This window comes from Panicum virgatum, chromosome 4N (genome assembly GCF_016808335.1).
Source record: "Panicum virgatum strain AP13 chromosome 4N, P.virgatum_v5, whole genome shotgun sequence".
Classification (NCBI taxonomy): domain Eukaryota; kingdom Viridiplantae; phylum Streptophyta; class Magnoliopsida; order Poales; family Poaceae; genus Panicum; species Panicum virgatum.
The window spans coordinates 3,288,214-3,302,681 of NC_053148.1; the positions used below are offsets into that span (position 1 = coordinate 3,288,214).

General features: G+C 42.8%; 1 protein-coding gene across 1 annotated transcript; it reads right to left on the minus strand.

Moving 5' to 3' along the window:
- Positions 1-4,291: 4,291 nt before the first annotated feature.
- Positions 4,292-6,268, minus strand: LOC120670438. The gene is made up of 7 exons (XM_039950530.1): positions 6,182-6,268; positions 6,005-6,094; positions 5,605-5,856; positions 5,253-5,450; positions 5,070-5,072; positions 4,822-4,971; positions 4,292-4,678 (listed from the first exon to the last, which is right to left on the minus strand). Exons 1-7 carry the CDS (start codon positions 6,266-6,268, stop codon positions 4,292-4,294), a joined length of 1,167 nt encoding a protein of 388 aa, XP_039806464.1.
- Positions 6,269-14,468: the final 8,200 nt, after the last annotated feature.

Consider the following 14,468-nt stretch of genomic DNA (forward strand, 5'->3'; position numbering starts at 1 on the left):
ATGATGGAAACAGTTGGAAAATGATGGGGAAATTATGTATTTGTGAAAAGAAATTGAAAATTTTGGGGAGTTTGCCCTAATTATGTCTATATTTATAGATTATAATACACAATATATAAGAAACTCCAGCACACAATGAGAAATACGAAAACGAAACACATAATTCATGTCCAAAGTGCACACGTACTTAGTACAAAGTACAAAGTCTATTAAAATTATTACAATTAAGTCCGTAGTCCAATTAATACAACACATTGCTTCCACAGTAATCGAAAGTATTGTCCATCCATAATCCATGTAGCAAATGCATAGTCTCTGCATACGAAGATTTTGTATGAAATGAATGGAATAACTAGAAAAAACGAAATATAGATATAAAAACTTTTCGGTTGCTTAAGTACCTGCGTTCTTCACTCCTCATAGATGGTGAGACTTAAGCAAATTTTGACCTACCAAATCAACTTAGATTTTGACTCCTCATAGCAAATTCATCATTTTGACCTACCAAATTTTCACTCCTCATAGAAAATTCATCATTTTGACCTACCAAATCAACTTAGATTTGAATGATTTCAAGTGCTATAAGCTAATAAAAATCCCTAGTTTTTTATCATAATTTTTGCCGATTTTTTTGACGGTTATTTATAATTTTTTTTGAAATTTTAAAATTCGAAACGAAAAACACCGGTATACCACTTTCCGGTACCTACCGAAAACGGTAAATTCACCGGTTTTTCGCCGGTTTACCGCCGAAAAGTTAAACCCTGCTTGTGAGTGGGGTGATAAAGGATCCAATATTTTGAACTAAAAAAATCTAAGAATTGGATTCTAAAAGATTTTTCCTCGAGAGGTGAAAATATTCTTTTTTTTTATGTGCGATGATAGCGCTTTTGGCATCGTGCCCTTCTTGAAGGGCGTCATATCTGGCAGTCGTCATGGTCTTGACATTTATTTGTTGTCTTCGGTGCTCGCCCCTCACCTCTTGGCGGCCGTCTGGCGAGCGGGGATTCCTGTGACGTGAAGTCAGAGCTGTTGCATTGAAGATATAGCTCGACAACTATAACACAGGGCAAACTGTTCATCGTCCCTAGGGTTGTTGCAGGTGTGGTTTAGCGGTCACCGAGGGCAGGGTCTTGGTTCGCGGTAGGAAGTCAGACCTGCTCTTTGCGCTGCGTTTGAGCTTGGCAACGATGACCTTTTGTGATCTCGGTCTTTTGCCAGTATGCCCGGTGGTGGTCGTCTGGTGTTCGCTTCGAGAAGTCGGAGCTTCAAACCAGCTCGGCAACGATGACTCGTTTGCAGTGTTGTGCTGTACCACGGTACTTGGGTGGGTTAATCATCCGAAGCGGTTTGGCTAACCTTTCTTGTATATAAAGTTTCTAGAGTTAAATATATCAGTGGTCATTGAACTTGTCCCGAGGTGCCACTTGGGTCTACGAACTCGTAAAATCGAAATCTAGCACCCTGAACTTGTTCAGATGTGCTACTTAGGTCCATACCGCTTGACGTGGCGCCACATGGCACAAATATATATGCAAAAAAAACCCTCCAAATTTACCATCTTCTACCTTCACATCCTCCATATTCGAGGGAGAGATAGAGAGAGGAGGCAATTTAGCCGGTGTTAATGTCGAGCTCCAAGGCCGCGTGATGGAGAGGGCGCGCGAGGGAGAGAGCGTCCCCGCTAGACGCCCACCCTATGCGCCGCCGCGGGTGAAATCTCAAACCCAACTATCCTAACTATAAAATGAGCACATAAATTTATGAATTTGTTGCTAGTTTGTCCTTATTACTTTGAACTTATAGATTTGTTGCTAGTTTGCCCTTATTATTTATAGAAATATGTTATTTGACTGTTTAAATTGATGAATTTATATATTTTTATTATATTTATTGCCAGATTCGCGGGCACCCGAAATCCGCGGGTGCGAGTGCCGGTGTAGAAATACACCCGCGGGTTTGCTCGCAGGCGGGTTTTTTTTTCCAATCCCACGGGTTTGCCTGCGGGCGGGACCCGCACCCGCACCCGCGGGTGCCATCCCTACACGTGGTGGAGCCTAACCCAGGTCCTGTTGGCAGTTTAGGCCTTATTTGGTTTCAGGACTTTTTCCATAAGTCGCTATCACATCAAAAAGAATCTTACTATTTTATAGTATTAAATAAAATTTGTTTATAAATGTTTTTTGACAGCTGAGTGCTAATTTGCGAGACGAATCTAATGAGCCTAATTAATTCATAATTTGCTACATTGATGCTACAGTGCCATCCCCTAATCATATATTACTATACCTCATTAGATTTGTCTCGCAGTTTAGCCATAGGGTTCTGCAGTTAGTTTTATAATTAATATTTATTTAATACTTTTAAATACTAAAAAGTTTTAGGGACTTTAAAAAAAATCTCTGGAACCAAACAAGCCCTTGCCATACCACTTTACTTTTTAGTACGAGGACGTGCGGGAGCTTGTCCTTAATTCCTTAAATACAACGTGTCACGCCTTGCAGCAATGCTTCCGCGGACGTCTTGTGATCTTGAAAACTACTCCCAGCAAAATGAAACACAGCAGCACAAATAATGTCTGAAAGATGAAGGGTAATAACTTTATTACGGATGGCCGTACGTTTGCGCTATTGTACGGCAGTCTTCTACCACCGCAGGACAGTGACACATACAAGCAATTTTAAAACTAAAAAAAAATTGTAGTTCTTAAACCATCCATAATGACTTTATTACGGATGGCCGTACGTTTGCGCTATTGTACGGCAGCCTTCTACCACCGCGGGATAGTGTTAGCAATTTTAAAACTAAAAAAAGTTGTAGTTCTTAAATCATCCATTAAATACAAATTCCGATTGCACAATTGTATCTCTTTCGAGGAGACCTTCAAAACAAGACCCCACTTGAATATATTTCGACAATATTTTTCAAAACACATAAATTGTTTTATGTACAATAAAAAAATATCAAAGTCAATTAGTCAAAATGCTCAATCGATCCACTAAAGTTGCCTATTATTGATAATGCGATCAACATTCACCTAACTAACAAAGTTGTTTACCCTTATCCACTATTGACACTAAACATTCTATCTTCACAATATGAACACCAATATCCACTTAACTGAACTCGGGCATGCAAAAGAAACATGATGTAAACCCATAAGTAATTTTTGCAAACATCATAAGCAAATTGGAATGCGCGAAAAAGTATTTTCTCTCAAAAAAAAATATATCATTAAAACATAGTGGTGTGAGATCTTGTTTTGAAGCTTTTATTGAAACAAACACACATGTGCAATCGGATTTTGATTTTGATGCTCGGTGTTGAAACTATGATCATTTCTATTTTAAAATTATGTGCATGCATGTGTATTTTTCTTTCTCTCCTTGCCTCTTACATGCATGCACACATTACGAATAGGGGCGGCCGTACCACCGATCCAATTTATGTCCGGCTGTAAGTTAGCCGCGTCCTTGTAGATAAGCCAATAATCTTTGAATTGACCATGTTTTTGAATCGTATGGAACAATAATGCTTGGAGCACTGCTGGTGGTAAACTACTTATTAGCCTTCTGCTGCCCTTAAAATGTACTCAAGAATCTTTGAGTTTTAAAATACTACCCGAACTAGCAATTCCCTTTGATAAAGTGTGGAGCAAAATATTTATTAGTCCATCTATAGCAAGGTGGGGGCTCTTGCATGGCGAATGTCATATGAACCAAAATTCAAAAAGGAAGGCACGCCCCCCGTGCTTCTTACATGATCGACGTCTGCCTAGCTAGCCAATCTGTCTCGACCTGGCTGGATAGACCTTGTACGACAGACTATGTAAGGACGTAGAGTGTTTTGCTCGATAATCAGTTAATCACCTGACGTTGGCGATGGCGCTCCCATAATCCCATTGGTTAATTTCCATATGCTTTCCTGACTCCTGAGTAGCCAAGCAACGAGCGAGGCTTCCTTATTGTGTGGCACGCTTCTAAATTAAAAACACGTTTGTAGGCACGGTACAGAGCCCAAACTGTGCCAATGGGCGGCGGCTTTAAATTGGGCTGAAGCCCGGTCGTCGTCCTAGCCCAAGTCCTGTCAGTTTCCTTTTCCTTTGATCAATTGGCAATTTGCCGCCAGATAGATTGAAAGAGGAACGCAAAGAAATTAAATGATTGATGTTAATTCACAGTGCTAGCACAAATAAAGGAACCACGGGAATAAAGACTTATTAGAGGAATAATTCTGTGCTAAACTTAACTGCAACCAAAAAAAAAAGATGAGCGAGTTGACGGCGGGCTAGCTAATCGGCTTGGTCGCAATAGATCCCCCCCGGACCCCCATAGGAGACCATGTAGCCACCCCTATCCGTGTCGGTCCCTAGGGGATTGACGCCGTAGCAGCTGGGCGTGGTGGTGACGCCCCGGTCGGCCTTGTCGTTGGCGAGCACCCCGTTGTAGTTGACTGCGTGGTAGTCCATGATGGTGGCCGCGAAGCGGGAGCCGGCGCAGGACGGCATGCCGTTCCCCATGGGCGTGGTGGTGTGGTTGCCGCCGGGCCTGGTGTCCAGCACCCGCCCGCCCATCTCCACGTAGAACGCCTCGGGGAACCGCGTGTCGAACACCGTCGGCGGGTAGTAGCCGATGGCGTGGTCCAGCACCGTCACCCACCAGTTCTCCCCGGTCGGGTCCTGCATGCATGCATAGTATATTCATATCGGTGATCGATCAATCGAGTTCCCATCCATCTCTTCCGTGTCCACCGCATCACACGAAGGGAGTAACTAGCTAGCTAGATCATCAAACACAAGGACCAAGGGGCAAGTTCACGTACTCTGTGGATGCCAACTGGCACGCCGTACCTCTCGCCTCCGATCTGCGAGTCAGCGTTGCTAAAAGAATTTCCAAGGGCCAAGGGGCTTGGGGTAAGATGGAATCCTCCACAATCCAGATTGAAGCAGTTATTGTTCACTCCACCGTCGTTCTGCATGCACATATCATCTATCTCAAGATTCTTGCTAGCTAGCTCTAGTAGCTTTTTATGTATGTGCACGGGCGATGCACGTACGTTGGTACACTTACAGCCTTCGCAAAAAAAAAAAAACACTTACAGAGTAATACACGAACAATCTTGACAGGGAGTCTCCGTAGAGCGCAGGCCAAGACTGTGACCGACGACGCATGCAAATTAAATAAAAGGTGGTTAATTTAGGATAACATATATAATAAGTGAGTTAATAAATAAATATATACGTACGTACGTACCACGAGGCCAACGGCTATCTGATTAGTAAGAGTTTGGGGCGGTGGAGACCCTGGGAACGGCGTGAAACTCTTGTCCAGCGTGTACCCAATCAGAAGATAGTTCATGGACAACTCGTCGGGGTGGACGTCAACCTTCCAGTACGGCACGGTCACCCGAGCCCCGAGGTACGCCATGTTGCAGGCGTACGCAGCGGCCACCTACATACATAGTATATACGAGAACAACGACAAGGCAGCACGCACGAAATTAATAAAGATATATGAAGAAAATAATTAATTAATATAATGCATGCATGTAACTGATCGACAACTAGCTGATGCTGATCTATTCTGAGGACGACTGATTACGTACCTCCACTTTGCCCTTCATATTGTCCATGACTTGGGGGGTGTACGTGGAGCCGCCGCCGCCGCCGGGGCGCCCGAACGGCGAGGCCCGGCGAGCGACCTCCGGGCTGGCGCGGGGCGAGTCCCTGCGGATCGCGACGGTCCCCGGCGGGCAGCTCCGCCCGTGTTTCCGCCACGTCGGGTGCAGCTCCTGCGGAGTCGGCGTCGAGAGAGACGCCGCCGCCGCCATGGCTTTCATGCTCCGCTCCGGCTCCGGCTGCTCAATTCCATCAATAAATCAGCAAATAAAGAAAACAAAATAATTCTTAGTAATCTAGATGGAGATCAGTAATTTCATTCTCAACAAGATAGATGTCCAAGGAAAAGAAAAACAAAGAAGGATGTGCATGCAGATGGAGAGAGACCTGAAGAAGTAGTCGGCTCCCTGGCGGAGCATGCTTGAACGCCGGCTGCTGGTACACGTCCACGCAGTCAATCACGTCGCCGTCGTCGCTCTGCTTGCATGCATACAAACATGCATGAAGGTACTTTGGTGGTGAGAAGAAAGAATAAATTAGTACTACTACGCTAGCTATACGCACCTCGATGGTTTTGTTGACGGCCAACGCGCAAGCTCCGGCGGCCGCTACGAGCAGCACGGCGATTGCTTTCATCAGGGCGGGCGCCATTATTGTTGCCGGCCGGTCTAGCTATCTGCAGGTTGATCGATCAGAGACGGCACAGGATCGAGCGAGATGATGATCGCAATGCAATGCAAGAAGAAGATGATTGATGATGCATGCATGTATATATAAACTTGTCAGGATGAATGTAAAAGGAATCTCATTATCATCCATGTCATGCAAGTTCTTATCCGTTGTCATCAATCAAGGAACGTATATAAAAGGAATCTCATTATCATCCAGATCAACATGCAAGTTTTCTTATCTGATTGGTAAACACCATTGATCCGATGAAGGATGAGGTACATTATCATGTCCTTGTTCATTCCCCACATGGCCAGAGATGAACGCGTATCAACTCTTCTCTTGCCAACTAATGGTACGGTGTCAGTCAATAGGTCCAAATGGATCATCAAGACACATGAATATTTGAATGTCACAGCTCGGGTCCAAATGGATCATCAAGACTCATGAATATTTGAATGTTACAGCTCGGGTCCAAATGGATCATCAAGACTCATGAATATTTGAATGTTATAGTTCGACCGGAGACAAATAAATATATTCTGGTAGTTAGGAATATTTTCTCAGTCCTAGCTAAACTGTCTGCCAACCCGTGCTCCCGCACGGGCTAATTAGAATTAATATAAAAATAAGATCAATAATTATAATTATCCATCTCATGCCCTTTTCATCTATTAAATATTCTAACACATACTCTAAAATATATATTTTCATTATTTAGTGACAATAGATTTCATTTTGTGCACCTCCATATGTATTCAATATATGTTTAGTTTAACTATTTATTTGTGAATTAGTGTTCTTATCTCTTCTATCATACATGAATATATGGTGATATATATCGTGGGTAGTATTTTTAAATAAATAATAAGGAAAAATTCATTCTACACTCGCTTGTAGCTACTCCCACGTGTATATCTCATGATGTATGATGTATCTGACCCAATGACGAGTATGTATGTGAAGTATGTGATCATACTAGACAATATATGATAGTATATACATTAAGTATGTGACCATACATGAAATATATGGACATACTTATTTTTAATATATAGTAGTAATGTATAATCATAATTAATTTAAAAAACAGGGATGCTTTTGAAATTTTTCGCATATATCTATTTGAAGTATCCTAGAATTAGTATATGAACATACTCAAAATGATAAATGAGTATGTGAATATACGCATGATGGTATATTGATGGTGAGAATAGCTACAAGCGAGTATAGATAAAACTTGTTCTAATAAGGAAAAATTCATTCTACACTCGCTTGTAGCTACTCCCACGTGTATATCTCAATATAAATATTATATTAATAATGATAGAAATAGTAATTTTATAATTTCATATTGGTGCACTTTAATATATTATTGTAGTTACATAATTTAGATTCAGATTTATGAATAATTTAACTTGTAATAATAACGACATAATTGGATAATTTATATGCAAATTTAGGGGGGTATTTGTATTATTTTTATAATGGCATAGGTGGGTAATTTATACAAAGATTAGGGGGTTATTTTAGATTTTTTATAATGGCAGAGGTGGGTAAATTTAAGGGGTTACTTTAGTCTATTTTTATAATGGCGGAGGTGGGTAATTTATTAGGAAAGATAACAGATCCGATGGTTATAATAATTAGAATTGTTGGAATGATGACTGGATGTTTCTGATTTTTGTGAGAATTTATAGGATTTTTCTATTTTCTCAGAGTGTCCAATTAGGATTCTATGTGGCTTCACGTGAAGCCTCCAAAGGAGCCTCCAATTAGAAATAGTAAGATAGTCAAATTTCCTTATCAAAGACATTCATTAACGACCTCTATATATAGCCACAAACAGCTTGTCAGCCAATTAGCCAGCAATATTTTTCTTTCATACTAAATCAGCACTAGCCACCAGCACCAGCCAACTAGCAGTATTTTTCTCTGATAACAAATCAGCACTAGCTATTCAGCCACAGCCAAGCGAACAGAGTGTCACCCGTCGCCGAGGGCACGGAGATTGGCCCATGTAGCGCAAACTGAGTGGCCCACAAACTTTTGCAATGAGGTAGACAGTATTAAGACTTTTGTCTTGTTAAGGGAATTAGGGGTTCAATTCTCGCACATCATGTTTTTATATAAAAATATTCTCATGCAAACAAAATATTATGTAGCAACTTGGATGCATAGGTGAACTCGGTATCTTACGTTAATGTGTGGTCTTGTATTAACTATAATGCATTTTTATTGTCGTTTGAGCAGATACCAAATCCATAAGGATTTATGTTTTCAATCTTTGACGTTTTCAAAGGATTGTCACAGAAATTGGACCCAAATTAGAGCCCATATGGGCTATTTGTCACTCTATTACGAAAATTCATAAATAGTCATAGAGCATGTCTGTTTATGAAGATTTTTGTAAACATCACCAAAAATTCATCATGTATTAAAGGATTTCTTCTAGTTAAATTAAATGCTGTCTCTGTTCTACAATGTCTTGGTTTGGGATTCCTGCTACCCCTTGTTCTAGAATGTTCTAAAACTTGCCAGAACTAACATACTAGCTGCTAGAGGAGTATTGATCGACTGATGTTTTCTGTACTATATGCACGATGCAAACGCATTCCTGGAACTAACCATGGGAGGTTGGACACTTAAGGCTTTGTTCGGTTGGACATAGATTCATTCCGGGCCGCGAATGATAGAAACAATAAGAGATATAACAAAAGATCAAGATTCATTTCGGGTCAAAAACTAATTGCAATAACATAGACTCATAATAGGTACAATAGGATATCATGATTAATTCCACATCTCTAGGCCCTATTTGGGACGGTGGTTGAGAATCGCGCGGTGCTTATACGCGTAAGCGGCTCGGAGGCCGCGTCTGCGATTTTAGCCCGCGCAGTTCATTTTTTCGCGTTTCGCGTTGCGGGCGACGAGCGAACACGCGTTCCCCGCAAGGCGTTCGGCGGGATTTTTTCGCTTTTCTCGCTCATACGCGACACATCGCGGTTCCAAATAGGGCCCTAGACTCAAAGATTGATTCCATGTCTTTTATTGTAGCTATTATAAGTCTATTTTATTGCAATTAGTTTTTGATCCAGAATGAATTCCGATCTCTTATTATATTTTTTATTGTTTCTATCGTTACTGGCCCGGAATGAATTCATATAAACAAGCCCTAAGCTGGCCTTAATCCTGAAACCAATCAAACACTGTGCTTCTTAACTCAGCACTAGTTGATCTTGCACATTGTACGTACCTTTTCGACAATCTAACACCGTTTTTCTTAACTCAGCACTAGTAGTCAGCAGACGCTAGTCCGTTGCCGCAGCTAGCTAGCTCCTACCGATAGAGTGCTAGCTGATCGGCGTGCAGCAGCATCATGGCACGCCGGCCTCGGCCATGTTTGGTTAAAACCACGAAAACTTTTGTACAAAAAGACGAATACATGCATGAATTATTAAACGAAGTTTATTTGCAATACCTTTTTAGGAATGAGTGTAATTTTTCGAGACGAATCTAATGAGCCAAGTTTCATCATGATTGGCTACAGTGATGCTACAGTAACCGCGCTCAATCATCCTCTAATCGTATGGTCAAATGCCTCATTAGCTAGAGCAACTGCTAATTTTGTAATTAGACTTTATTTAATACCACTAATTTGTGGTCAAAGCTTCATTTCTCTCTCATCAAAACTTTTTTGCACTCTAACCAAACATGGCCCTCGATCAACTGGAAGAACATGGCAGTGGCAGGGTTGTTTGTACTGGATCAGAACTTGTCTTTATTTCTACTCTAATTTCGTGTCCAACTTGCCCTGCTGCATTACCTTTTTTTAGGATCCGTCCAGGCTTCTCCAAATTACACGGTAACTAGTACAAGTATGTGTGTCATGCATGCCTACTATACCGCGCTCTCTCGTCGTCGATGTAGGCTCCTCCTCTTCTCAAATCCGGTAATGCTTGGTGGTGTTGGTTCTTCTCGCACAATAAATTAAACTAGTAATAATTAAGCTCTGATGATGTGATGGATGCTAATGAGATTGATGATTAATTATTCCACTAATTAGATCACTAATTAATTAAGCTACCTCGGCACATACTACTCCGCTAGCTAGCTAGCTGGGGCCGAATTGACATCATGATCCATCAGCCTATGCGCGGCAAGCAGAATATTGATGGAGAGGGGATATAGGGGAGTTGGAGCCCCTGTGCATGGGCAAGATACACTCGAGTGGGATGGGCTCCACCGTACCTTTACTGAGTTTCAATAGTGGCTGGCTCTGCGCTTTTGCACTGACTAGGACTAGTCGTCGTACTTACTCCAAGAGCATGCAGCTGGTCGAGCAAGGACAGGCAAACACATGACATGTGACCAATAATCTTAACAAAGAACAATTAAACCACAGTAAACACGACATCATCGGTCTAGATTACATCCATCCACATAAGTCATCTCAATATATGGCATCCATAACCAATCAAAGGATTAGATAACTAACACACAACCCCACCGTAAGGCGTAAGCAACTACCACACAAGACCATCTCACTACATGCATCCATAACCAATCAGACAACTAACACACAACCACACTGCTAGCAACTTCCTAGCCCCATGTCAATGCCATCTGATGACATGAATGATGCATGAACACATAGTGGCAAAGCTAGCCTACATCTAAACACCGAAGATAGCTGAGCTAATTAAGAAATAGTACGTGTATGTGCAGAAAACTGTTGCCACCATGTCTGCATTGAAGACCACGCAGTGCACTCCGACTGGCATGCAGGCGAAGATGATGTACTTGATCTGCGACTCCGAGCGCCAAGCGGGCCGCAGTGGCGGAGAAGGCGATGGCGAGGACAGCCCGATCCACGCCTTCCTCCGCGCCGACGGTGAGGAGCATTTGGCTGCGCAGGTAGAACGACGCCAGGATGACGAAGAGCAAGAGGTAGTGGAGGAGCGCCACCTCGCAGGCACGAATGAAGACTGCGACAGCAGAGACAAGCACGGGTCGAAGATGAACCACGCGAGGATGATGATGTTCACCTAAAGAACCTGCTTGCTAGTCTTGTAGAAGACCGCCATGGCCGACCTGTGGAAGAAATGGAAATCAACAAACGATATATTACGATGTTAGACATGATGCAAATCGAAGCAGAATCACAGCTCAACTACTACAAATGAAAGGGCGCCAATGCAAGTGCTTGATAGGATGTGTGAGTGGCGCGGCATGGCATGTACACATACGCGCGCCTGTGCGACTACAGCATGACCGTGGCAGTCGTCGTTGTGCCCGCGGCTGAACGCGGGGGGAAGGCGAGCACGCTCGGTAAATGCCTCGGCCCAGGCAAACAGACGTCAACGAGCTTGCCACCATCCATAACGAGGGAGGGAGGGAAGAAGAGAGACGAAAAAGAAGAAGTAGATGAGGGACGGAGGGAGGGAGGGGAGATCGAGCTCACCTCTCGTTACAATGGGTGACCGTGGCTTGATGGACCAAGGCGATCGGCTGGCCACACATATATATAAATGCTGCGAGAAGGGTGGTAGAGGTAGCGACAAGGTAGAGCGCGCACACACACAACAGTTCTTAGACACGAGGGAAGAGTCTGTAAATGCTGGATGATGTGCCTTCCGTTGACGATCCGATCAAGATCCGACGGTGAGAAAAAGAAGACAACATGATGGGCTCACCGGCGGAATCTACGATATCGAGTGGCTTGCGTCCCCATTGCCCCCCGCTCATCCTGTAATCCTGTCAAGTCTCACAAGGCACGACCCCCTACCCGATGGCAACAAAGGTTTTATGGCAGCAGCGTCCACTGCCGGGCCCCTTCGAGCCTTGTCCCGACCATCTGGTGCAGCCTCTCAAGCTGGCCTTGCCCTACGCTGTTGTTGCTCCTCCTATCGAACCACCATCAGCATTGCTTCTGTTGGCCCTGCTCCGTGACAGTGCCCTGGCTACTGTGGCAGTGGCAACTCTAGGACGACGGGGTGCATCGCCAAGAACTGAGGCGCAGGAGCAGCTGCCCGAGCAAAAGCCTCCTCTCGCTACGCGAGGATGTCGTCGAATCCGATAGGAAATAGTGCGTGTCTACGTGGAGGTGGAGTGCGTCAATGTTGATTTGTTGTCATGGAGTACGTAGCCAGTTCGATTAAGCGGGCGATTCACAAAATGGCACTGGTCTCTCACAGTGTGTTGGTGTCTCCAAAATAGCACCATAAGCAATTAATTAAGCAGGCCTGATTTCAAAAAAAAAAAACACCACAAGCACATGAATTTACGAAACAGGGCTGCAAGCACTCATCGTTTCCGTTGGTTTCTAACAAACTCAAAAGACCAACTTACCCTTTATATTTCTACCAAACAGCATGTGAATGTAACCCTATTTATAATGAAGTAGTTACATCTTAGAGGTTTCTTTTGGAGACGAAACACCAAAACAATAACAAGTTTATATACATCAGCAAGCGCTAGATCTTCTTTAGTATTTATCATGTTATAGTATATATCACTAGAAAGGAAAGTACTCACTTTTATAGATGATGGTATAGCGAATAGTATAAGATTGTATTGTATATTTTTCACAAAATTCTACTGCTTATATCATGATATTTTTAAGGGAACATATTAAGTGCAAACCATGCAAACTCCAATCTGGACCACCGGATCAACATTCAAGGGGGGCACAGAGGGAGTGGAAGGGGGATTTGCAAAAGTGTGATTACCCAATTCAAGATTGGGCGGTTAATTGTAAAATTACCCAATCCCTCCATGCCCCTTGAATGTTGATCTGGTAATCCAGATTGGAGTTTGTATAGTTTGCACGGAAAGGTTGGTTTACACATGATATATTCCCTATTTTTAAAACCACAAGCTCAAATGTGGCTGCATGGGTAAATAGGCTAGTTATGTATAATATGCAATTAATATTTCAAAGTAACAAATTATACAACATTAAAAAAATTAGACTACACTTTTCAAAATATATATCGATATTTTGTAGAAAGTATAGTACAGTCAGCATTTTCTATAGCTACATATACACATGATAGATTCAACATCTTCGGAAGCAAAGATCGACATTTATGAAGTGCTAGGTTTTTTTATTTATTCTTTGGTAGCTATGGGACCATCATGGCAAGCACTAGCATCACGCAGTGGATACAAACGTCATCAATAGACCAAAGTGATGAACGCGGTGGGGATTAGCACTCGCAATGAGCACGAGAAGTCATGGCGGGATGTTATGCACGGGTGTTGCAACAAGCATGAGAAGCCACGTCGGGATGTTGTGCACGGGGCGTCGCAACAAGCACAGACAGTGCATGGCGAAGGTGGCGCCAATGGATGGCAATAAGGGTGGAGCGTGCACACGGAAGGTCCAAATCTGATAGAACTATTTAATCTATTATTTTTAAAAAGTATTACCATAACTCAATATGTCAGTTTGCACCTCTAGAATATCTTACCTTGGTAAAAGGTACTTTTAGAATGTTATTAAAATCAAACAGATATATACTTCTTTCAAGACAATATAATACAGTATAAAGATTTTTGTTCTTTTAATGATGGTTCCAGATAAAGATTTTTGTTCTTTCAATGATGGTTCTAGATAAAGATTTTTTAAAACAAAAATATCATCATCGCTACTTAAAAAAATAAAGTGAACATTTTCTAAGTATGATACTATAAAAGTACTAGTTATCTTTGTAATTTGGCTAGCACAACTACACTTTAATTTGGTGTCCAACTTGCCCTGCTGATCCGGTCGGGCTTCTCCGATTTAAAATGACATGCATGATGCATTTAAAACATAGCAGCAAAGCTAGTCTACATCTAAACACCGAAGACAGCAGAGCTGGTGAACACATAGTACGTGTATGCGCAGATAACTGCCACCACTGCTTTTGCACCAAAGACCATGCAGCGCACTCCGGCCGACATGCATGCGAAGATGGTGTACTTGATCTGCATAGGCTCATCTGCAGGACGTAGGTGTACACTCCGAGAGCCAAGCCAAGCCGTCTGCGGCGGCAGAGAAAGCGATGGCGAGGAGTAGCCCGATCCGCGTCCTCAGCTTCCCGGCCGCACCGAGCGCCTGCAGGCTCTTGCCCTCCTCTGTGGCGATGGAGAGGAGCGGCTAGCTGGCCAGGTAGCACGACGCCAGGATGGCGAC

Bases quoted from the DNA above. Each gene is read 5' to 3' on its own strand.
- LOC120670438 (XM_039950530.1), bottom strand. From the start codon at position 6,268: ATGGCGCCCGCCCTGATGAAAGCAATCGCCGTGCTGCTCGTAGCGGCC. The intron at 6,095-6,181 runs GTGCGTATAGCT...GCATGCAAGCAG, and splicing joins CCGTCAACAAAACCATCGAG to AGCGACGACGGCGACGTGAT. The intron at 4,679-4,821 runs GTACGTGAACTT...GCATGCATGCAG, and splicing joins TGCCAGTTGGCATCCACAGA to GACCCGACCGGGGAGAACTG.